General features: G+C 35.6%; 1 protein-coding gene across 2 annotated transcripts; it reads right to left on the bottom strand.

Moving 5' to 3' along the window:
* Positions 1 to 2,857: 2,857 nt before the first annotated feature.
* LOC18439354 (DNA (cytosine-5)-methyltransferase CMT3) lies at positions 2,858 to 24,388 on the bottom strand. 2 transcript variants are annotated; one of them, XM_020670406.2, is made up of 22 exons: positions 24,221 to 24,388; positions 23,196 to 23,539; positions 23,060 to 23,091; positions 22,819 to 22,918; positions 18,293 to 18,400; positions 18,083 to 18,205; positions 17,861 to 17,960; positions 17,322 to 17,527; positions 17,117 to 17,182; positions 16,795 to 17,037; positions 15,852 to 15,910; positions 15,656 to 15,722; positions 15,178 to 15,507; positions 15,031 to 15,099; positions 14,862 to 14,948; positions 14,686 to 14,773; positions 6,191 to 6,312; positions 5,990 to 6,094; positions 5,829 to 5,872; positions 5,679 to 5,748; positions 5,487 to 5,590; positions 2,858 to 3,352 (listed from the first exon to the last, which is right to left on the bottom strand). In XM_020670406.2, exons 2-22 carry the CDS (start codon positions 23,412 to 23,414, stop codon positions 3,172 to 3,174), a joined length of 2,523 nt encoding a protein of 840 aa, XP_020526065.2. In that variant the 5' UTR covers positions 23,415 to 23,539; positions 24,221 to 24,388; the 3' UTR covers positions 2,858 to 3,171. The 2 variants fall into 2 exon arrangements, with proteins under 2 accessions (XP_020526065.2, XP_020526064.2); XM_020670405.2 differs by lacking the exon at positions 24,221 to 24,388 and having other exon boundaries at positions 23,196 to 24,201.
* Positions 24,389 to 24,675: the final 287 nt, after the last annotated feature.

Here is a 24,675-nt window from a genome sequence, read left to right as displayed (position 1 = left end):
AATGAAACTGTAGGCCTTTGGTGTAATTTGAGGTTTCTTTAATCTGAATCTTAAAAGGCAATTAAGTGCAACTGAAAATCAGGTTGTCTGAAGTGAATAATGAACCACTCACGTTCATCTGGAATGTAATTGCTTATGGTCAGGTTCTACTATTTTTTTCATTTTTTTTATATTGTAACAAATTATCTAGGCTATCCATTTTACATTAAAGATAGTGTTCATAGATCTGCAAGATTTGCACTTTTTTTAGTTCTAAATTTTATTGTCTGTGTTGGAAATTGATTTTAGAGTCATCATCAAGATTTCCATCACCGAAAGTACTTTCTAGACGATTTGAGGTGAGGCTTTAATTTCTTTTCATAAAACCTATATACACCTTATCCTTTTTTTTGGTCCCCCAAAATAATGTAAACGTTTTGCTCTTCTTGCGGGGAATGTTTTACCTACAAAAAGGGTCGGAAACTACCCAGTAGGGGTAAATACCATTAGTGTGGCATAGGAACTCTCGCTTGTAATGAAAATAAAAAGAATGGGGTTTGCAAAGAAGGCTGCTGAAGGGGGGTATTTTAGATGTGTTTTTGGCTGCCAAACAACTACTTTTGGAGGAGAAAAAATGATGCAAGGACTCCCCAAAAAACCACAACTAAAAAGTTTGTTGTGATGCATTCATAGAACTGTTTTATGTCCTACCCACCATGAATTTTCCACTTCTTCATGGTTTCTTTGTGAGGCACAATTGGTTAGGGATGAAAATACAGATGAAGCTTAGGATTTCCATTAAAATAGTTTTTTTTAATTATTTTAAAAAAAATCTACACCATCTAACTAAAATGAAAAATGAATGATGTTTTCCTTCTACAACTTAGATTGTCACTTTATATTAAAAAAAATTATGAAAATACCCTTGTTTAACTACTTGTCGAATGGTATTATATCATGCACCTGTACGTATTCCTATTTAATTTTGTCAATTTAAAATTAAAATAACAAATTTTGTGAAATGTAATTGTTTAAAATAAGATTATTCCACTACTTATTAAAAGCTACCCATGGAAAACATGTATCTTAAGAAGTTGAATGTCTATTTCTTTTGGTTGTGGTTTGTATAGTGCCTAGGCTCTAAACAATCAAATTAGAGCCTACCTTCAAATAGTGTCGAGAAACGTGGTTTCAATACTTGAAACTTTTTTGATAGCCTTAAACTATATTTTCATTGTTATTTATAAAGTTTAAAGCTTCAAAAATAGTGTAGATTGATGACTTCCTTTCAAGTAAGAAGACAACCCCAAGTTTTTCGTGCAAGTTTGTGCTTGATTGAGGAATACCCTAGAGGCTACCGAGTGGGATGAAATAGAGAGAATTTTGTGAAACGAAAGTACAGATAGTCTACTAAGTCAATATGGAAGGTGTATATTATAATCAATATATATGGAAAAGATATATACAATATAGTTTAAGTGTCTGATTTATTTTTATTCTTGCCATTTGTATTTGTCTATATAAAACAAATTTGTATACTCATAAGGACTAATAGGAACTACGTCACTTCAAAGAAACCTAAGAACCCTTCACAAATTTCGCGGATAGGAAATGAACTAGAGGTTCTCTTTGAATTGTCATAGAGTTTCCCAAAACTTGCTACCTTGCTCCATGGGCCATCCCCTTAATAAGTTACTATGAATGCATGGATCACCTTCGTGGACTCAATCTTGAATGCAAACAGATTGAATCCATTCCACCTTCCCGATGATGTTTAGTGAACCTCCGCATGCCTACATTAGAAGATTGCGACGACTTAGATAGTTACCACCATTTGGAGGGCACCAACAGCTCCAATTTTCAGACCTCTATCTTTGAGACATCCATATGATCCCTAACGGACAGGAAATTTGTCGAAGCTAAGACACTTAAAGTGAATCTTCACACACGTCATAACTCATTAAGGTTATTTTCTCACATGCATAAGTCAGAGGAGTTAAACGTGATAAAAGGGCATAAAATGCAGAACGGATGATAGGGAAGGAGACAGGTGCAAGTCAGCAACCGAGCAATATATACAATAAAAGAGCCTCGCATCGCCCCGATGCCTAAAGTTGAGAATATAGAGCAATGACCACGATTAAAAAAGAAGCCTCTTGGTGACTGAAAAATACATCAGCTAATTGCCCTTAAAGGAAAAGGAGTGGGAAGGCGAGGTTGTTTAGGATGACCTTCCAAAGGTAGTTCGTAATCTTTCAACGAGGGGGTATTTTATGAGAGAACAATGGTGAAAACCTTCACTCTTCCTGGCTCATATTTCTGTTGAAGGGGTCCCTCAGTTGACCCTCTTTCTCAAAACTTGTACTTTTATTGAGAAAATATAAATTTATGTACAAATTGGAAAGAAAATGAGGTACTTGGGCCATTCATACCAAGAATTTGATGTACTTGGACAGTGCAAAAGTTGATCTTTCAAATTGCACAACATGGATTTTTTTTTTTTTTTTTCTGTATTTTTTATAGTTCAAAAGTTTATTTGAACTTTTGAACACAACCCCAACAAATCAGGTTCTTTAGCAAGAAAGTTAAGACTTTCAATCTTGAGGCAAAGAATGAACTTTCTAGAGCTTGAAATGCAAATGTCTTTCACGACCACAATGTGCAAATTGAGATGATCGATGTAAAGGATTTACAATGCTTGACACGCAATTTTTGATGAGTTATGAGGTAAGCATTTGCTTATGTTGATAGAGCAACAACCCTATTAAACACTTTCCAAAAAAAAAATAATAATAATAATAGGGGGTTAAGGAGGAGCCTTCAACAAAAGAAAAGCATCAAATGCAAATAGGAGAAGCTGCCCACTACAATAATCCTCTGAAAGAAGAAAAATTAATTATGATATTTTGAATGGATCTGTTTAGTGCTTATTAACTTACAAAAACATAACTGTCACAAGGTAGTTTTAAAGTACACAATAAAATGAGGAAAGATAAAATGTTTAATCACTGGAGTGGTTGAACCACTTACAAAGCTAAAAGCTAGTGTGGCATAACCACTAATGTCACAATAAGTTTAGGAAAGTTTACAAATGAGAAGATGCACTTTTTGCACAAGAAAAAGAAAAATAGGGGCTATGAAGGAAAAATAGCGGCATTGTTTCAATAATCTGCCAGAATAGATCATAATGTTCTAACAATGCTCTAAGACATCAATAGTTGAAGAAGATACCCTATGAAGGCACTGTGGAAACTTAGGAGGGAGTGCCATGAGAGGTTCATCATAACTCCCAAGCTTTTGGATTGCAAGTGCTAGTGCATGTCCTAATGCCCTTCCTACAGGGACTGCAACCGCATTCCCAACCTGAATGTACCTGTTGAAAACCACTAGGAGTCAAAAAATAAGCTTTCTAGTTTTTCATTATTAAAAATCTACGGTGTAAAAGTAGACATGGACTAAAACAAGCATTGCAGAAGTAAATTTTGAGAATGTTTTAGAAATCGCGTTAATATTGGCAACATTTTCTGAGATGATCAACCTCACTAAAGTATATGAGCAAGTGTTTCATGGATATGGCAAATAACAGCTCAGATCACTGGAATGGCTACTCGAGTTGGCCCAAATTAATGATCCACAAAAATAATAAAGAACTAAAAAAATAGAAAAAAAAATAAGTTTCAGTGGGTATGTAGGACGACCTAAGAAAACACCAGACAAAAGGGGCGTTTTGAAGGAAACCAAGAGAAAGACCAATATCATACCGGAACTAGTACAATCCCAACAAATTCGCTACCAACATCAACGATCCAAAAAGGGAATCATAAGGTTTTCAAATACCAATGTGGGCAAGCTAACAAATCCCTTCTACTTTGTCAATCTTATCAACAGCTCCCAATTATATCAAACAAATGAAAATTTTAATTACGCAAGAAATTTGTTTTGAGATGTGCAACAATCGCTTGGTAGTTAATACCGAAAGGAACATTCTTCTAACAACGATTCCATCAGCTTAAACAATTACAACAAAGCCAACCAAGAAATAGAAAAGTGGAAGATCAAGTAATTTTACAGATACAAATCAGAGATTTCAAAAGACAACACACAATTCAAAACCCATCCGCTTGATAAAATATTAACACAAGCATAATAAATACAAATCATAAATGGTAACCCAACCAATATGGCACAAAAGTTAATTAGCATGAACGACACAAGTCACTTCATCCGACAAGACACAAAGGAAATCAGCACAAACCTACCAGCATAAACTCAATCAAATAGCAAACTCAGCAACAATTTGCTATGATTCATACAGATCGAAAAGACAGCCCACTTAGCATCTAGTCAGCAAAAGCAACCAACATAAGCAAGGTAACCTCCTTGGGGGCAGCCTAACCCTGATCACCAACTCAAGGGGTCTAAGCAACATCTAGAGCCCATCTCCACAACACCTTGTCTGAGGTCATAAAAGCCCTCTTACAAGAGGTATTTTAGGTTTTTCTTGCCCTAATTAAACGAGGAAAAAAAGATATGGGGTGGTGCCAAGATATGGAAGGGATATTTTTACCCCCAAAATTGATCTACAGCAAACAAATTCCAAAAACAGAGGATTTTTCAAAATTACTTTGTGCTGCAAAAAAAATTTTATGTTCTGACAAATCACACAACACCACACCCTACCCCTCAGTTTAGATCCCCCCTCTCGATTTGAAATTAACCAAACAATGGAAAGAGGTTTTAGATGACACATTTTAAACTATTAACTAATTGATCTATCACAATAGCAAAATGTCAATCGCAATTCACATTACTCAATGATTTAATTGTACTTTTCAGCAGTCATGTGCATATATTTGCCCACATAATTGAATAGAATACATACAAATGCATATATATATATATATATATATATATATATATATAAAAAAGCATTTGAAGCAGCACATAGAGGTATATAAGTGTGGGTGCCGCAAATCAGTTTTACAACATTCAGGAACATATGTTTGCACATATACCTAGATAGTGTGCTTTAGCCGACCCCAACAATTGGTAAAAGGCTATGTTGATGACCACCTAGATACTATATTTATAAAAATACATAAATATGCACAAATCATTCATGTAAATGCAAATATGCGCATTTCTATAGCATAGAACTGCCTGAGGTGCCTTAGAACATGGGCACCAGCCCTACCGCCAAGTCACTCGAGCCCTCTTTGCCACCTACATGCCATTTAATTTTCTTTAAAAGCCCAAGAGGAAACAACCAGCTACGAATAACATCACATCTACTTTTTGGTATTTTAATTTCCTTTCAAGTATCAAAATGGTTACATAAACTAAAAAGCCTGAATAATACAGATAAATCCATACAACATAATGATAGTGCACCAAAAACATTCAAACACTATTTCCCATAATAAATAAGTTTCAATAAATGTATCACAAAAGAAACAAGAAAATGACCAATTTGTTGAGCAACGGATATGTTTAAAGTATGGAGCTACCTATCTTTTACGGAACCACATAGTTTGTAATAATCAGGAAAACCTTGCAATCTCGCATTCTCACGTATGGTGAGCACTCGGTCTTGTTCAGGATGCAAGATGGCCTAATAAAGATCCCAAGAGATTTAGAACAAAACAAGCAACTAGAGAAATATTCATCGAAGTGTTAGCTAGTGATATCAAACACCAAACCTGATTATGAGGCTCTGCCCTTGTCACTACAGTTGGAACAGTTACATCCCACCACAAGCGGCCAAAAGGTCTACATAAATTAAACATCATAACAAATCTAGCTTTGAGTATGAGAAAAAGATATATGCATTCAATGCAGGTCACGCTTACTTTTTAGATCGGCCTCTGACAAAAGTAATAGCATAGTCAGGAACCTGCAGTAAAAAACAAACAGTTATTCAAATGCTTAACAAGAAGAAATAAATGGAATAAATTTTATCAAAAACAAAAAAAAAAACTTCAAGACAAACAACTAAGAAAAAAATTTTCACCAAAGGTTTCCCAGATGGCAGGTATGCCCTTTCAACGGAAGAATCCAAATAGACAGTCTTATCCTGGCGAACAAGGACTCCCGGAAGATCTCTGAAATTAGCTCCCTGCAAATTAGTTACCCACACAAATTTAATAACTTAAAGACCAAAGATTTTGTCACATTCAAAAAAAAAAAAAAAAAAAATTGATGCAATCTATACCTTTTTCTTAGGAATTCTGCACACTCGTTGGTAATCATCTTCATTCAATTGAAGAGGCTGATGATCATAAAGTAAGGCCTTTTCCGATGAGCCATTCCCATTAGAACACTCACCCATCATTTCTTATATATCAAACAACAAATTACAAGTCAGACTATCAATTTCCGCATCATTTTCTTTAAATATTTAATATACAATTACCTAAGTATAGGACAAGTACCAAAAAAGAATTATCGCAATTACACAATTTAACCATCCAAAAATAGTTCACAATAACAAATGGCATAACTCCATGGCAAAGCTAGAACTAAAAAGAAAGAAAATGACGCAAACACATGTGACCAACAAATCCTGAACGATTCCATTAAAAATTGAAAGCAGCAAACTATTTCCATAGATTTTGAGCAACCCTTGAAATAAATTAGCAAAGGAAGCAATTAACCACCTCAACACAAACCATAATTGATCCAAAATAAATTAAAATAATGCCATATAAACAAACTAGGCTCCAAGGGTCAACTTACTATTTGAAAGCAAAAGAGGGCAATTCTACAGTTTATTTCATTTGCTTTATTTTATGAGCATAACCAATTGAACCAACAGTTCGATCAAAATATACCATAGTTTTCAAATGCCGCCATGTAATGCATTATTGGCCGCATAACATGCTATGCAGCCTTGGGCACATTGCCCCCTAGCTGCCCAATGTAACAACACAACTTCACACGATCATGTAAAATCAAAATCCTTTAATAACAAAAAAATATATCAACAAACTAAATTAAAATGTTGTAGGAATGTGGTAAATCTACCTAACTTGATGTGGCTCAAAAAAACTTATGGTAAATACTAGAGAATACCCAACATACTGTTTTTGCCAATTTGGAGGAGCACAAGCGCAACAACAAACTTATAATAACTAAAAGAAAGGCATACATAAAGAATCCTAACAGATTTATAAGGAATACAAGGAAGTTCAGTTAGGAAATGAACGCAATACTTATTAACTTGGTACTATGCTGTACCCTAAAAAAAAAGAAGGGAACCAACACAATCACACAAGGCCACAGAAAAGACATTATTATCTTAACTTCTCTAAAAGATGAGAAAATATCAAGCAATTTTAGATACAAATTAGACACCAAGGATAACACTAACATAAAAAGAATGTTCAAAAAGTGGGATGGGGCCACCTAGGCAGTTTGAGGGCCTGGCCGCTTAAATATAAAACCCTAATTCAAATATTGTATTGCACCAAGGTTTTCAAAACGATATACCTCCAAACCAAAAAATATCCACATAACAATTCACGCTTTCGATTATAAACATGTAAAAGATCTAAAAAGATAAAATAAATAAAAGTATATCCATCATTTAAATCATAATATATTATACCAAAATAATACTAAACCCGAATTCAACTATTGTAACGCACTCACTATTTCAAAATGAAACCAGTATCAAGCCAAACGAGTGTTCTTTGTTTGACAAAAGTCCTCATATGCGACTACTCCAAGTTCCAAAAACACTTGAGTTTATTCTTTTGTTGTAGCAAGAAATTAGAAGGGACTTGAAAAAAGAATTATCTTGCAAAAAAATATCAAATTTCAGGTTTTCTTGTAAGTTTTTCTCTCTATAGGATGAACAAGAGGGGCTATTGGGGACTAAATTAAGGGGGAAATGCCAAAAATACCCCCAACTGAGGGCAGCTTGACACACTTGGCTTCCTTGCCATAGGGCGAGCGCCAAGGAGGGCTAGGTTAGACGCACAGCACCTAGTTGGCCTTTCTAGGTCCCGTCAAGGCATTTTGGCTTCCTAGCCGCTGAGGCTGCTGGTCGGTCAAATTTTGTAATATTGCATAGTACTTAAGATACCATTTCTGAATATTTATTTTGAGAAAGAAGATAAAACATAAGACCTTTTCCAAGAAACAAACTACCGTGGAGCAAGAGGTTTGGTTCATTCCCCCTCAAATCCAGATCTAATTACCTTAACACGCCAAGCAAATGTGGTTTAACATCGAAACCAAGTTCTGTTACAGTTCCATGCATAAACTACTTCACAAAAGAAAGGACAAAATAAAAAGCACATAGGATAAACAAATACCTTCGTATCTGATGTTTCTAACGTGACAAATCTAAATAGCTGACTAGCGTAGCACAATCAAATAAAGGAATGAACAATGTCTATCATACAGCCCAAGCCAAAGTAAAGTGAACGATGCCACTAGAACACAAGGCATAATCAGCAATAAATCACACTTTCTCATCCAATGTCAAGGAAGGTTGTAATACGAAAATGACACAATATCATCAATAAATTAAGGGTGCGGTTTGTATAAAGCCTAGGCTCTAAACCACCAAATTAGAGCCTACCTTCAAATCGTGTCGAGAAATGTGGTTTCAATACTGAAAATCTTTGTAAAAGCCTTAAAATATATTTTCATCTTTATTTATAAAGTTTAAAGCTTTAAAAATAATGTAGATCAATGGATCTATGAAAACTTGAAAATCAAGAAAATTGACGGTCCAAAAATGTGCTACAAAATACCCTTTTTCCAAAACTTGAAATCCAAATTTTTTTTTTATGCCTATGCATCTTGCTATCGAGATAATCAATTCGAGCATATTTGGGCATCAAAACAACCTTTTCTAGCAAAATGTTTGAGGTAGGCTCAAATTTTATTGTTTAGAGCCTCGGCTCTATATAAACTTTTCCCATAAATTAATTACTTTATATTTCGGTACTGGCGCAAACAAAAGCACAAGTGGCTGCACAAACTTCCAAGTTTATAATCAAACCTATACTATACTAGCTAAACAATACACATTTCTTTTTGAAATTTCCACATCAAAGAGAACCTAATTTCAAATATGCACTTGTCATTATCAACATATTGCAAAATCACAACTAAATTTTTCAATAATAAACATTATCTTTGCCAAAAAAGAATAAACCACATATTCCACGTTAGCCACCATAACTCAAACAATAATCTCCATACCATCAAACATTAACCTTATTTTCAAGAACATAGAGAAAAATATGAATAACACCTCTCTTGAAATAGTCAACCCATGATTTTATCAATCAAATTCATCAAAAAAAGAAAGCGTTGGCTACTTAAAGGAAAATAGATCCTTCGCATGCACTCATTTGTAGTACCCAGCCTTTATTTTTAAAGATTGGACCGAAGCCCAATATGTGACATCTTATACACCATACTAAGACCAAAAACTCTCGATATTCTAAAGCGTCCTCTATCCGCAAACCCAGCAACCTTTGAATTCTAGATAGCCTCCAAAGTGATGCCAGACCTTTATGGCGTGCATCAAGAGCATTAACCAGCAAACAAGTGACTTGTATTTATAATAAGTTCCCCCCTCCAAAAGCAATTATAAGAAAGAGAACCCATAGGCATCCACAACAAACCACAAACTATAATCATAAAATAATTGTTTCATAAAGTTGAATATTGTTCTCTAATTGGTCAATCAAGACAATTTGTTTGAAAAAGTCTTTATGGACGAACTTTCTTTAGTTGGTTCATGTTTAGCTTGAGGAAGAGTAGCTACGACTTTCCCTCAGGTTAGTTGTAGCAGTTATTTCCTCTAGCAGTTTGAGTAGGTTGTAGCTCTAGTAGCCCTTTCTGTAGTTCTAGTAGCTAGGGAGGGAGAGCTGCCTTCACTTTATAAGGAAGTCAATAAGAGCCCTTTCTGAAACCTGGGTCTAAAGTTGACACCAGAATGAGGATGTACTACAAGAGAAATCCACATAATTTTATAAGTTGTAGACTTTTCATTTGACAAATCACATGTTTTGCAGCAAGATTGTTGGATGATTGTGGCCTCTCAAGGCCCCAATTGCCCTTGTATTGTGGTAGATTTCGCTCCCGTAGGATCATGGATCCGAAAGGGATCCAATTTTAGGTGACTTGTTGGGTCTAGGCAGTCTAGGGCCTAGACGAGAGGAATTTTGAGTGACAGAAAACCTATGCCCATGGGGATTGCTTATGGTCCAATGGGTACCGATGAGGCTCTTGGGTCATCCATTAGTCAAAGTCCAAGATATTCCTATGGTTTGGCCAAAGGGTAGAATCAAATCTTCACGTGGGGAGGTCAGCCTATGAGGAAGACGACTAAAAGTTCAACAACCACCTCCCCATGGCATGTGCATATGACAGCCACATTTTGGGGAAACCTCCTTCCTAGGGAAGTTTCTGGGAAGGGTACACAAAAAAGCTTGAGAGAGTGACCTTCACACCCATGTGTTGTGCATTACTTGTCCTCAAGGATACATCTAAAAATTTTTATCCAAGAATATCACCATCTATTGGATGCTTTCGACCAAGCATGAGTATCTTAAAACTGAGGGTCATGAATTATGTTGGGCCAATTTGAGAATATACTCTTAAATTTCATGAAAAGCAAAGCGAAGCACCCTGGCATTGTGTAATTATAAGCACATGTATCTAATTTTCCTATAGTATTATTTTCGAGAACCAAACCTTCTAAAACTGGTAAAAGAAACATAAAAATGAATTTTGGGGACGTTTAGAAATTCAAGAAAATACTTATTGAGGAAAAAAAGCCTAATAAAAATTTTAAGAATAATTGCATTTAGGGCAACAAAGGCGGACTACGTCATGTGAGTCCCAAGTGCCTAATGGCCCTCACGTGGGTCCATGAACGGCCCACAAGTCAGCCACTAAGGGGTCCCACACAATTGATGTCACAACATCAGTAGCTTGGGTGCCAATAGCTAGTCATATATGCTGTGTTTATTTGCTTAGATAATCTTGATACCCCTAATATTGTAATATATCACTGTGTACATGAGTTTTTCTAGATGGCACAAACCTAGAAGTGAAACTCAAGACTAAGGGAACTTCTATATTTGATCTCAGGGAAAGAAAATTGTCACATGATGGTTGCTCCATATGTATGGACACGTATCACTACCTATTCATCCCAAGTGAGATTAGTTAAGAGAAAGGAGAGGGTGTATCTCAACTTATCCCAATAATTACAAAACTAGGAAGATGTGTGATTTGAAATAAAGGGCACACCCCTCCCATTTTGTCCCTCTCTCTCATAACATGAAATAATTTCATTCGGATAAGGTTCAATTAATCTAGACTGCATAAGGACTTTTATATTAAAGAGAAATTAAAGGATTAGATTAGATAGGAGATAATGGTTATCAAATCTCATCCATTAATCTATGTTAGCTAGTTAAGGATGACTGACTTGGATTGAAACTCCTCCCAGCCTATGATCTCCTACATCAGTGGCCCACAATGCACCTCCCAAGAGAACCCTCTGCACAATCAAAAACCCTAAGATCTATCTGAAATAGGAGTGTCCCCCCTTATTCCACAAGTCTGTTAAGCATTGTTATTCTGCCAAATTTCAAAGAGAAGCCTTATTGAGTGGCAAGCCCAACCTAATAGAGAGAGTAAACCAAACTCGTAGTGTGTGACCTTGTGCAGTCCATATGTCTCAGCCATCACCTAGACAATACAACTGATATGCACCACACTTCATCTCCGCGACCTAGACTCATTATTGAACCTCCAAGACACTCACCTACATGTTGTAACACCTTCTCCCTTAGTGATTACAGCAAGGTACAAGCCTCTCTAACATCCTCAAAAGGCTATAAGTCATCACTTAGAAACCATATGCTCTTCAAAGCTCCATATTATATTGTCCTCATTTGCCTCTGAGATGACCATGCCACACAAGAGATTTTGGACACATACCCTACTGTTATAACAGTCCCTCAAAGTGTAATAAGAAAGATTAGGTTGGTTCTCGTTTGGCTTTCAAGTTACAAGAAAGCTTGTGGCCCTTGAAACCCACATTAATGAAGAGTACCAAGTTTGGAGTGTTCTAAGCCTCAAGGAGGTAATCCTGGGTAGCATTCAGATAATCAGTTCTCCTTATGGGCCATTCTCTTTGGTTTGAAAGATTTGTTGAGTTGTAATGAGAAGATGTAGCTTTTACTTGAGATCTAATGTGTCTTGAGCATGTTTGATGTAATTGCTTTATAAGTCTGTTGCTAAACTTTTGTCCAATTAAACATTTTCTTATATTCAAGCGATCTCTTGGTGTCCAATTGAATGGAAAAAAACCAGGGTTATGATGAGGTGTTGGTTATGACGAGGTGTTCTTTATCTTGTTTTGAGTCTTGCATCAAAAAATTAATTGGCCCTATATCTCCAATTTCATTTTATTCCATGGGGAAAATGTATGTAGAGGGTACGCATGCATATTCTTTAAAATTTTCAAGCTCTGTTCGCCTTGAGAGTGGATTCTACAACGAATAAAGCTAATACAAGTCTCCCAAATTGTTCTGCCAAAACAGTTACATCAAGAGCTCCGTGAACCCGTGTAGAAAAGTTTATCACATTTTGTTGCATTCCCCATCCTAAACACTTCACCATTCAATCCACATGAATATACATTTCTTAAAAGGCTTCTCATTAAACATAAGCCAGGTAAATTTTCACCCAAGTTTATGCTCCAAAATAGTCACATCAAGTGCTCAATGAACTTGCACTAAAACTTATCAAACCTTTGTTACAGGCTGCATTATAAGCAGGCCAACATTCAACAGTGTTGAATGTGCAAAGCTTATATAACAAATTTGGTGTACAGTAAAACACAAGCCACATAAACAACAACCAACAGAGAAATCTTCCAAATGCTTACAGCACTGAGTAGTCAAAACTCACTTGTATCATTCCTCTTACATATAAGAAGACCAATAATGAAAATCATGAAATGAGTAGTCAAAACTCACTTGTATCATTCCTCTTACATATAAGAAGAACAATGATGAAAATTGTGAAATGACCATGTACAAGATATGCAGATCAACATATCAATGACATTCAAAACTAAAACCCTAATGAAACAGCAACTAATTATGCAATATATATAGGAATAAAATGGAACAAACAACAAAACATTAAGTTCCCACGCATGCCAAATAAAAATCCTTGGATTTTTGGCAATTTAGACGGCTTGTCAAGCACCAATGGTGACAAGATTTAAATTGTGGCATAACTACAAGTAAAATAACCCAATCAGAACAAAGATAACCACAACAAAAACATGAAAGTCTATGGCATCTCGTACAATCGACTCCATCAAAAGAATCATGAAGGAGAATTGTTCTTAAAGAGTTATGCAGCAACCTTTCCTGAAAAAGGTAAAACATTGCCTCAATAAAATGAAGCATTTATGGTGTGTAAGTGAAAATTCCTACAATTACGACCCAATAACCTTTAACCAAGTAGGATCCAACAATTATGATCCAACAACCTCTAACCTAGTAACAGCATATACTCATCATGCACATCCATGCATAAAATGAACCAATGTCTTAAAATTATAGGATTTGGATTGGTCATTCACAATGCCGATCAAGATAAGCAATTCCAATCATGATCAATCAATTCTTCAAGATCAAAATAGAGAAATATAGCAAAATGGAAAAAAATACATATTTATAAAAAACAAAAAAAAAAAATATTATGATAACTTTCATTCAGCCTCATCCCAACTATTTTTAGGTTGGCTACATGAATCCTATTCCACCGTTCCGATCTATCAAAGGCCACACCCACAATAAGACTAAAAGTCACCATATTTATACAAACTACTTCCAACAATGTCCTTTTGAGCGTTCCCCTTGCTCTTTTAGAACCTTCCACTTCAACACAATCACCCTAGGAACTGGTGATGTTCTAGTTCAACACCAAATAAATCAACTTTGAGTCGCCTAAATTTGACCCGAATCACCAATCCTATTGACAAAATCACCAAGGTATATGACAAAATCATGGAATTCCCATCAAGCCTAACAATTCAAGGTTCTGTAAAGGAATTGTGTCCATCACCTACCGAATATAACCCAAATCGACAATTCCCATTCCAGTTTGCCTATTCCCAATCCAAATTGCCAAGTTTTAAAACACCATAGTGAATTTTACCAACTGAGACAACATAAAGAAGCCTAACAATTGTGATAGAACATGTTCCAATACAAGCCAAAGATTGTTATACAAAGTAAAGTCTTACCAACATACATGGAAATAATGCAAGTTATTTCACAAGGAAAATTGTTTTGCACAAGCTAGCCAGCATAAAACCTCCATTGTCCAATTTGTACACGGTGGAGATTACAAGGACACGCAAATGGAGGATATTTATATAGGCTAGCATGCTAGCCTGCATAATAACCATGTCCATTTTATAAAGAACCAACTTCCAAAAGAATAGCAATCCATAATCAGGGTGTTCTTTCATTAAGAGCATACTATCAAAAACCGCCAACACAACCACATACTCTTTTCAAAGTCACATCATATTTGAATGATCACTTCAGGACAAGAACTATAATACTTGTGGAATTGAACTACTAGTGGCGACGTCAGTATGAAAACTAATTACCCGACATCCCCCAAAAAATAAACACAACTTACGATGTTTCCCCAAACGAATATATTTCTGGAACTCTGTTCTAGGAGGTCTTTCATAAGGAAATTCATCTCGAGTTTCAAAATTCGTTACCTACAAGAATGAACACGACAAAATTAAGGATTTGTGTTACCTACTAAAGTCATGGCACGATTACACTCACATTTAAATCAAAAAGTACCTCCGGCAGATCAGAAATGGCATCACCAAGAAAAAGTGGCTGTTGCAGTTCCCGAGATTGGTCTGCATCACATGCAACAAGGTGGCCCTATATGTAAACAATCAAGAGATTCAGTAATGATTGCTTTCAATAATTTGATGGTATCAAGAAACAAGTACAGTAGCATTACATCAAACTCAACCGGAACATGATTTCTCACAACAACATCATGCGTAGGAAGTGGGTATTGCGGCAATTTCTGCAAAACATATCATAAAGTAAATATAAGAAAGGCAATTTTTCTATTATCTACCTAAATGCCAACAAGAAAACTTGCCTCAGTTGGCTGAGCACCCCAAAGGAATACACGCAAACGAAACTGGGGGAGACCATAACAACCAGCAGCCATCATGCCAAGTCTCGCTTGATAATTCATATGAACCAAACGACTCAAGGCATATCTACCGAGAAATCCATTTGCAAACTTCAGAATATCACCTACATTCTCCATTAAAACATATTTTGGTTTGAGGTAGTCAACTACATCCATGAAAACAACCATTTGATGATTCTTCGGATCATTTAGGGGCTCTGCATAATTCCTGAACCTATTGAAGCCACTGATTCCTTGACAAGGAGGCCCACCACAAATGACATCAACATCACCCTAAACATGCCCAATTAGCAATATTATACAAAAGTTAAACTTTATTGAAAAAAGGATGGACAAAAAAGTGAACACGAAATCTAACGGCAAGTTAATCCCTTAATGATTACAGGTCAAAGCAATTTCACATAAAAATATTAACACTTACAGGAAGAGGTAAGATCCTTGCCCTATATCCATTTCTCACGAATTCCTTAATCCTTTCTTTACAATTGCTGGGAGTTAGGCACAAAAAAAGAGGCATCAGCATGAGTTCAAAGAAATGGAAAGGAGAAAACAAACTAAATCAGTGAAAAGAAGACAGGTGCAGAATATTCAACAAGAAAAGAAGCACGATAGTACACCTTAAGCCATCCAGAGGTTCCCATGTGTCATCACTGGGACCATATCCCTTCCAACGCACCTAACATAAGGAAACCATTAAAAACAAAGGGAACACAAAAAACTCAAATAAAATCCAATAAAAAGAGCACATTTTATAAACCAACACTACAACAGTTCTAACAATCATTTTGCAAGCAATCAGTGTACAAGAATTCCAATTGTCAAAAAAGAATGCATTAATTAAAATATTACAAGCACAACTTCCACAAGAAATCATTTCATGCAAATTTCAACAACGAAACCAATATGGTCACATTTAAACAGTCAATTGAACATGTATTTTGAAAACACATTTTCAGCATTTTTTCTATATTATCCCAATCATGACTTTAAATGTTTCTATGGCTTTACAATGACTTTTTTTCTTCAATTCATCATAAGCATCACATGATTCAACAAAGATTTGAAGGCAAAATACTTATACATCAAAACCTTGCATTATCAGTAGATTTTCCCCATTGATTTATCCAGCTTTTGCATCCCATTTGTAACACATCCTTCAATGTAACACTTAGGATACTAAAGCAAGGCAAGAAAACTCACCAGCTACACAAAAAATGCCTCAACACAATCAAAAAACATTCCAAACAGAAGCTGGAACAAAAAACAAACTGAAGTTTGCCACACTAAAAAACATGATCCTATAAAAACAATTTACTATAACAATCCAGGTCTAAATAATCTGAACAAACAACAAACACATGAAAACCAAAATATGATCGTAACTACCAACTCAGATCTAAAACAAGCATTCCAAACATCAATATTGTAGAAGAAACAATCAAATTCATCGGCAATCTCTTCAAGAAGCATGGCACGCTCTTAACTTTAAGCACATTTTCCACCCCTGAGCCAAAATATTTTTAAAGTCAAACTAGTAAGAGCTTAGTTGTAAAAGAGTACCTTGAACTTCAATCCAATTTTCCCAGTTTCGCTAGGATCGCCATAACAAATACCAACCAGTTTCCCTACTTCAAATTCACCAGGGGATAACTTAGTGTCATCATCAGACTCTTCATCATAACCATTATCAGTTGCCTCAAGGCGCCACCGTGACTTCTCAGTTCCAATAAGTGAATACTCCTTGCAAAGTTCTTCCCATTTCCTCAATAGTTTCAAGAAATCCTCAGCAGACTCGTTTCTCACCTAGTGCACAACAGGATTCCCATTTAATCACCTGTGAAACACAAAATAAAAAGAATATTCCGAGGAGGAACATCCATACCTCTGTCTCTGGGTGGTTCAGCTTAAGACTATCGCAAGCTGATTTGTTCATGTCAACAGCCCACCTCTAAAAATGAGTACTACGCAATTAGATTATAAACTGGGCTACAGCTTAGATCAGCCTTAATTTGCTAGAGTGATCAAGCAATGAACTTTAAAGGTTCTGTATCCTAAAACCAAAGCAAGAAACTGAGTGGTAGACTTACAGTCACAAGGTTTACACCACAAAGCTTGGCACCAAAACACAACCCGGTGGACATCCCACCGCAGCCTGAATAGAGATCCAATAGTGAAAACCCTGACTTCTCATATGACTCACTTGAACAACCTCCATCAGAATCAGATTTTTCAGCGCCATCAACAGCAGCCTCGGAAGAAATAGTAGATGAATCACTATTAAATTTCAAGTTATCTGCAAAACACCATTCAACAACAATAATTTTCCACCACCCATAACCAAGTATGCTAAAACGAAACTGCTCTTTCACCCAAATAAGCAGAGTTTTACAACTCTAAAACTAAAACAAAAAAAAAAAAAAAAAATTGTTAAGACGTGTATAGCACAATCTAAACAAGGCATGATATTGTGCAGTAGTTCAATTCTTACTTTTACCGATAAAAAAGCAAACCAATAATAAAAAGAACATCATAACCATTAAAAGTAGATAATAAGACTATATATAAGTGGATTTAATTTGGCATAAAAAACATTAAGAAATAAAAGAGATAAAATAGGAAATATTACCACTCTTTAAGTTAGAAAAAGTTGAATAAGGAATAGAATAAGACATATCATAATAATAGTCACAAGGTGGAATGGATGCCGCCTTTGCCACCAAATCCACCTACAAAAGCGTCAGAAAATCAGTAACAGAAACAAAAGCAAAATCAAACAAAATACAAAAAACAAAACAAAGAAAAACAAATACACTGCACATTCGCAAAAGATAACAAATCGAATGCTTACATTGGGAGCCACTTGTACAATGTGGAGTTTTGAAATGATGCAGTCAAGTAAATTGTCATCTTTCATATCAGAGTAGAAAACACGTTTCTTGTCATGGAAATCAGCAGCCTCCTCTTTAATGACCTGAGGAATAAAGAAAATACAATTTTAGCATTATGGAATTAAAAAAAGAAGCCACAAGGCAACATGAACAAGCTAAAGCAATCTCACAGTATCTTGCGCTTTGAAAAACCACTGGGCGGTGAAATATCGCTGGCCATCAGTAGTTTCAAATAACTCCACAATCTTTCCGATGTAATCTTCTCCTCCTTCTTCCCCCTGACATGTGACCATTTTCATATTCACGACTTCAGACCAAAGTCTCAAAAACATGCAAGATAACAAGAAAAATGAAATTATCAAACCAAAACAGATTTTAACTGATCACTTCCCTACAATAAAATGCAATCACATCCTGCAGCAATGGCACAAACAAGCAAAAGATCCCTACAGAACTCTCGAAAAAAATTAACCGCTGAACCAGAATAGTTGGGAAAAGGCTCTGAGAATGATGATGAGTGATAAGCTTCAAACCCAAATATACAAAGACCACAAATACAAACTTCATATTTAAAAGGAATTCTAGAAAACCAATATTGATAGATCAACCTATAAACCACAATCACTTAAACAAGATTTAATATTCACCAAAGCCAAGTACTCAAAGACATATAATGCCATACAAGAACAATGGAAAAGCAACTGACCATACCATGCCCAAAAAAATGCACACAATAATATTGGCGGAAACTTGACAAGCAGCAACACAATACCATGATACTCAATTGCATTTCCAAACCATAAGACCATTAAAAGATAACAACAACCTAGGAACATTCCTAGGTCTTATCAAATTAACTTAAGCACAAAGAAACCACACCACCAGAAACAAGCAGAACACCCCCATTTACATCCTTAGACAGCTATAATAAAACACAGTATAGAATATTGTTGATCAATAACCATTGAACAAACCTTCCATTGATAGAACAAAACAATAGGCCAAAAAATAATAACATTATAGCACAACTTCTATCGCACTTTAGTCATCCATTTCCTTCAGTATGCAATCTAAATAACCAACTTTGAACACTAAAAAGCCACATCTACAATAAATATGGTTACATTACAAAATGTTTTAGAAAACAATGCTATATATGTTGACCCATACCCAAAGCTTCTCTCATTGCTTTCATTTGCAGGAGCCCTGTTAGCAAGTAGGGTCATTGACAAACCGAACTTATGAACAACCTGAAAATGCAGAAATGATACTATGCAATTCGCAACATAAGAATCAAAATCATGATAGAAAATTCCCAATAAAATAGTTTTAAAAATTTATTCGTATATATTTCGTCATTTGTTATTTGATGATACACACTCAACAAAGCATCTACAAAGTACAAATATAGAAATATTGGCCGACATTACTAAGTTACTACAAAAATCAATGGAAGCTTTTTAAAACCAATTATATTGCCATAAAGTAAACGTGAAGGTTTGTATAAGGTTCCCATTTTATACTATTCATGTAGAGCGCACCTTTAAATTTTGTCAGAAGATGGAGTTTTGGTGTTGGAACCCTATGATGGCTTGAAAATCCATGTTCAACTCTAGTTATGGAATAGAAAATTTCCAAACGTAGTACAAATCGAGCAAATCTATAAACACTTGAAAATAGACGGCCCAAATAATTTTTTATAAGATGTGCTATTGTTAGAACATGAAATTCTTTTTTTGTTGATTTCCATAAATCAAGAGGTCCAAATGATCAATTGAAAGGTATCCTAACTTCAGAACATTATTTTTCACTGGATTTTTAGGTGCGACTTACTTCTATAGTATAAGGTTGCAACCTTATATAGGGTTGCAACCTTCTTTTTTTCTGAAGTTTACAGATTCAAAAAAAAAAAGATTGCAACCTTATATAATTTTTTTCCTAAATTAAAACATTAATTTTTCAATTTTGGGATGGATGATATGTGGTTCAAACACAAGCTTCCCAAGCAAAAAAAAATCCAAACCCTAATCACAAAATACTCTTTAACTGACACGCACACAAAAAATGACACTAGATGCTAATATGTGTGGGCATAACAAAAACTAAAATATGATTAACTAATAAACTAAATAGCAAGCATAGAATCCGAAACAAGGGACCTAGAAAATGCAACATATACCTACCAATGTGTTTTAATGAAGTACAAATACTTCCAATATCTCACAAAGAAAAATTCAATATGAAACAATTCTCAAAGCCAATAACCAACATGAAATGAGAAAGAAACTAAAGTTGTAAAAGGAATATTATATAAAGGATGCTTGATAAGAGTTTGCATTGCGGTGTACATATAGGATAAAATCCATATCACACAAAGTAGTAAGAAAAAATGCATGTATGAAACAGGAAATATCTAGCATATACTCAAAGCACTGCAGCTTTATTAATAAAGAGACATGATACGATACAGAATGTTGAAGAAACTTCTAGTTATTCATTAATCTAAAATTGAGAAAAATGTATAGAGAGAGTGTGAGATCAGTGAGAAACATAAAAACACATGTCATGCTACAATGATATCCCCATTACATTGCTTGCGCTTGCCACGAGCCTCAAGATGGAAACCTCCACCTAAGGGGAAGCATAAGCTCAACTTTGATGGCTCTTCTCCCAATAACCTTCGTCCTTCAAGCATTGGAGCCGTCCTCTAAGACCACCTCGACACGACTGTGGCAATAGTCACCAAACACATTGGCCACACTGAGTCCGTGGAGGCCAAAGTGACGGCACTCTTGTAAGGTCTAAAACTCATCCAACCCTTCCACCTACATTCCCTCCTCGTGGAGGGAGATTCAAAGAACACAATCCCTTGGGTGCAGAAGCTTCCTTCCTCCCACCCCCCTTGGCATCTGAATCACTTGTTTGACAAAATTGAACACCTTTGCAAGAATATGTCCATCGTATGGATGCATACATGGAGGGAAGGAAACCAAGCAGCTGACTCCCTTGCCAAAGAAGCAGCAGCAATGGCAAATGACCAGAAGCTTTTTGGCATTTTTTGTTTTTACTCTCATTTTTTGGACCCATTACATTGGACTGACCTGTTTTTCTAGGTTGCCATGTCTCATTGTAATGTCTTAAAAGAGGATTTTTTTTCCACTTTTGACCTTCTCCTCCCTTGAGCATCCATCCTCACTGTGGATTGCCAAGGTCTCTTGTACTCTTTCATTCTCTTATTAAAGGTTGAAACTTTCCAAAAAAAAAAAAAAAAAGATATCCACATTACAAATACAACTGTCTATATCTGATTTGAACAGGCATGTTGCAAACAAAAAGGCTAAGAATATCCTTTCAAAATATTAAACATCATTATATAAAGGAAGAGGGAGACAGGTCTTTTTAAGTAATGCAAGCGCTTTTGTTAGTAACAACTCATACGGAGGGAAAGTATAGGTTTGGGTTTCTAATTATTGGACATGCACACCATGTCCTTGGAGCATAGACAAATGGATAACCAATCACAATGTGCCAAAGTTACATCAAGAGCAATTCAAGAATGCAAATAATCACCAGATCAAAACAAAACAAACAATAGACTCTCCATGTTGAAATGAAAAACAAAAAAAGAAAGCAATTTTCAATCATCATGGTGGCACTGGCAATAGATTAGAGACGAAATAATAATAACTAAATGAGGCATTGCCTTTGAGGACACAGAACTGCCAATCAATGTCATCAAGACTGGACCCTTAATCCAGCCATCGAGGGCATTGGTCTAGACCAAACCAGTCCAACTGGTCGATTTACCAGCCAAGCCAATCTTGAAAATATAAATGGAAGGAAATAAAAAATGCCGGTCAAAAAACAGCCTGAAACAACTTGAATCGGTCAGTTCAACAGGCCCAATTGTTTGAACCAGCTAGTTCGAACCAGTTTTGACCAATGGCCAGTTGGTGATCAAATTGGGATTGTTTGATGCCTAGTTCGGGTTTGGACCAGCCAGTCCAGTCCAGTATAATGACATTGGTCGCAATCATGGTTAGCAAATAAGATAGTAACTATAAATAGGCAAATCAAAAAATATCATACTACATTGTTTCTAGAAAAAAAATTGGAGGAAACAAAATCAGAGCAACTTAAAAATAAACAAAAGTTTGAAAATCATCAATATTTGTGTTTTGGCCCAAAGGTTGTAGTGAGGAAACCAAATGCTTATAACGACACAGTTTTGTATTAAAAAAAAATGAAAAAGGGGTGCTATTTTTTATTCCATCAAAAAAACACAATTTACTAAATATATTTTGAAAATACTGGATTTTTAAATATATTTGAAAATATTTTGTATTTTTGAGAGATTCAGATTTCTTCGGATACTTTGCTAATTATGGTTAAAACATCATAATGAATATAGTTACAAGCAAGAAGCAATGTGAGCTAACATAGAAACTATCAAACTCTGTAAAAGCAAGCCCATCACCAGTAAATTCTCGTACGTGTTTGAAAATGATTACTGAGTTTTTTTCCTGTAATTTTACTACTAATACGGGATAGAATATAAAATAATGAAAAGAACATAGAAAAACACATATGTTACCATAAAATCTCGGCTCGCCAACCAATATGCCTAACAAACTACGAGTTTAAACAAACATGTACATACACTAGACAAGTATAAATCAGTAATTCATGACAATACCTTCACAATAGCCGAATCATTTAGAATGTAGATACAACCATCAACTTCACATTGCTCATAATGGCATTTTACATTTAATGCAGTCTCGCCTCCATTATCTCTGTTAAGAAAAAAAGTTCAAAATAAAAAATATTGATCTTAAGGAACAAAAAAGCATCTAATCACATGATCAAATGAATGAACCTTTACCAAAAAGAAACAACAATAATAGAAAACAAAAACGACATTTGTAACAGCGTACCCGTTTGAGGAAGTAGATCCCCTTTTGTCCTTCTAATCACACCAAAAAAAAAAAAAACTTGTATTATTAAATGGATACTGTAAAAGTGTAAAAAGCTCTTATGACACGTAATAGAGGCACTTTTCATTATTATTACCTGTTTATTGTACCTATGAGACCATCTTCGTTGAGCTTCAGCAACTGGAACTGGATCACCAAGAAGCCTGCTATCAGGAACCTCGTCTGAAGTGCGAGCCTTCTTAGAAGATGCCTTTGAAGTTGAAGCAGTGGTGGGTTTTCTCCTCTGAGGCTCCCTCTTCTTAGCAAGCATCTCTCCCATCTCTTCCATCTCTTCCATCTCTTCCATTTCTTCCATTTCTTCATCCTCCAGAAAAGCTTCTTCTTCTTCACTAGCTCCAATCTCGCTGAGAGGAGTGGGACATGGAGATGGTGCGATGCTCGAACCATAAACCGCACGAGACCTCTTGACACCCTTTTTAGCTGCCATCGCAGGTAAATAATAAGCAAATAATGGCTCTAAAAAAACAATATCTTTCTTCTTTTTTGATTGGTAATGGCCCAACAAATCAATCAGAGGTAAATTATAGGAAAATAGAAAAATCAATAGATAAAAATCTTCAGAAATTGTGGAAGGCAAAAAAGCGCGGCCAAATGAAAGGAGCGTCAACAGAACAGTGGAAGTTGTTGAGAGAGAGAGAGAGAGCCCAGTCAAATGAAAAAGGGCTTCAGTGCCTAATAGAAGCCAGTATGAGCGAGAGAGAAGCCACTGTAAATGAAAGATCAAAGGAAAGAGATAGGGCACAAAAAGGAGATATCTAGAGAGGGAAGCTAGAATGCAAGTAAAATAGAAAAATCTTCAAACATTGGGGAAATAGGAAAAGCTCGGTAAAATGAAAGGTTCGTCGATCAAAGAACAGCAGAAGCTAGAGAGAGAGGGAGAGGGCAAGAGAGAGAGAGAGGGAGAGGGCAAGAGAGAGAGAGCTCAATCAAATGGAGAAGAGCTCCAGTGACCTGAAATCCTGAATGAGAGAGAGAAGGGGAAGGAGAGAGAGAGGGAGGCCACTGTAAAATATGAGAGGGAGAGAGATAGGGCACAAAAAAGATTGTATTTATATATGTTTAGAGAGAGAAAGAGATAGTTTAGAGAGAGAAAGGGTGTACATCGTGCTCTGGGGGATTTCGAAGAGCGGGGATGGGCGGGAAAGCGGAATCATTCGAACAAATTAACAGAATTTAATAATCCAAGGGAGGAGAGTGTCTGGGGGTACTCCGAATTCTGAAAAATTGGTCCGCGCCAGGATGACGAGATGGCCATTCGGTGAGTTGTCAGCGTACAATTGGTTGATTTCAAATTCTTTTGTTATTGTGAAAGTCATATTTGCTTGAGAAAAAATCTCTAGCACTCTCATGCATGAACTTTTTTGTATATTGATTAATTTTTTAGATAGTGCATTATTTTTGTGAAATTAATGGAGACAGTCTATGTAGGGTATGAAATTTATACCCTGAATGGTGAGGCGCATGAAAAAGTTGTTTTTTTTACAAAAAAATTCTCTAGATAATCATTTTAACCTTGAGATATATGGACATGAAAATAAATGATTACAAGTAATTTT

Source organism: Amborella trichopoda, chromosome 4 (assembly GCF_054954075.1).
Source record: "Amborella trichopoda isolate Santa Cruz 75 chromosome 4, AtrichopodaSantaCruz75HAP2 v2.0, whole genome shotgun sequence".
NCBI classification, from domain to species: Eukaryota; Viridiplantae; Streptophyta; class Magnoliopsida; order Amborellales; family Amborellaceae; genus Amborella; species Amborella trichopoda.
Note: the sequence above shows the minus strand (reverse complement) of the source record. Positions and strands in the feature narration are given on the sequence as shown.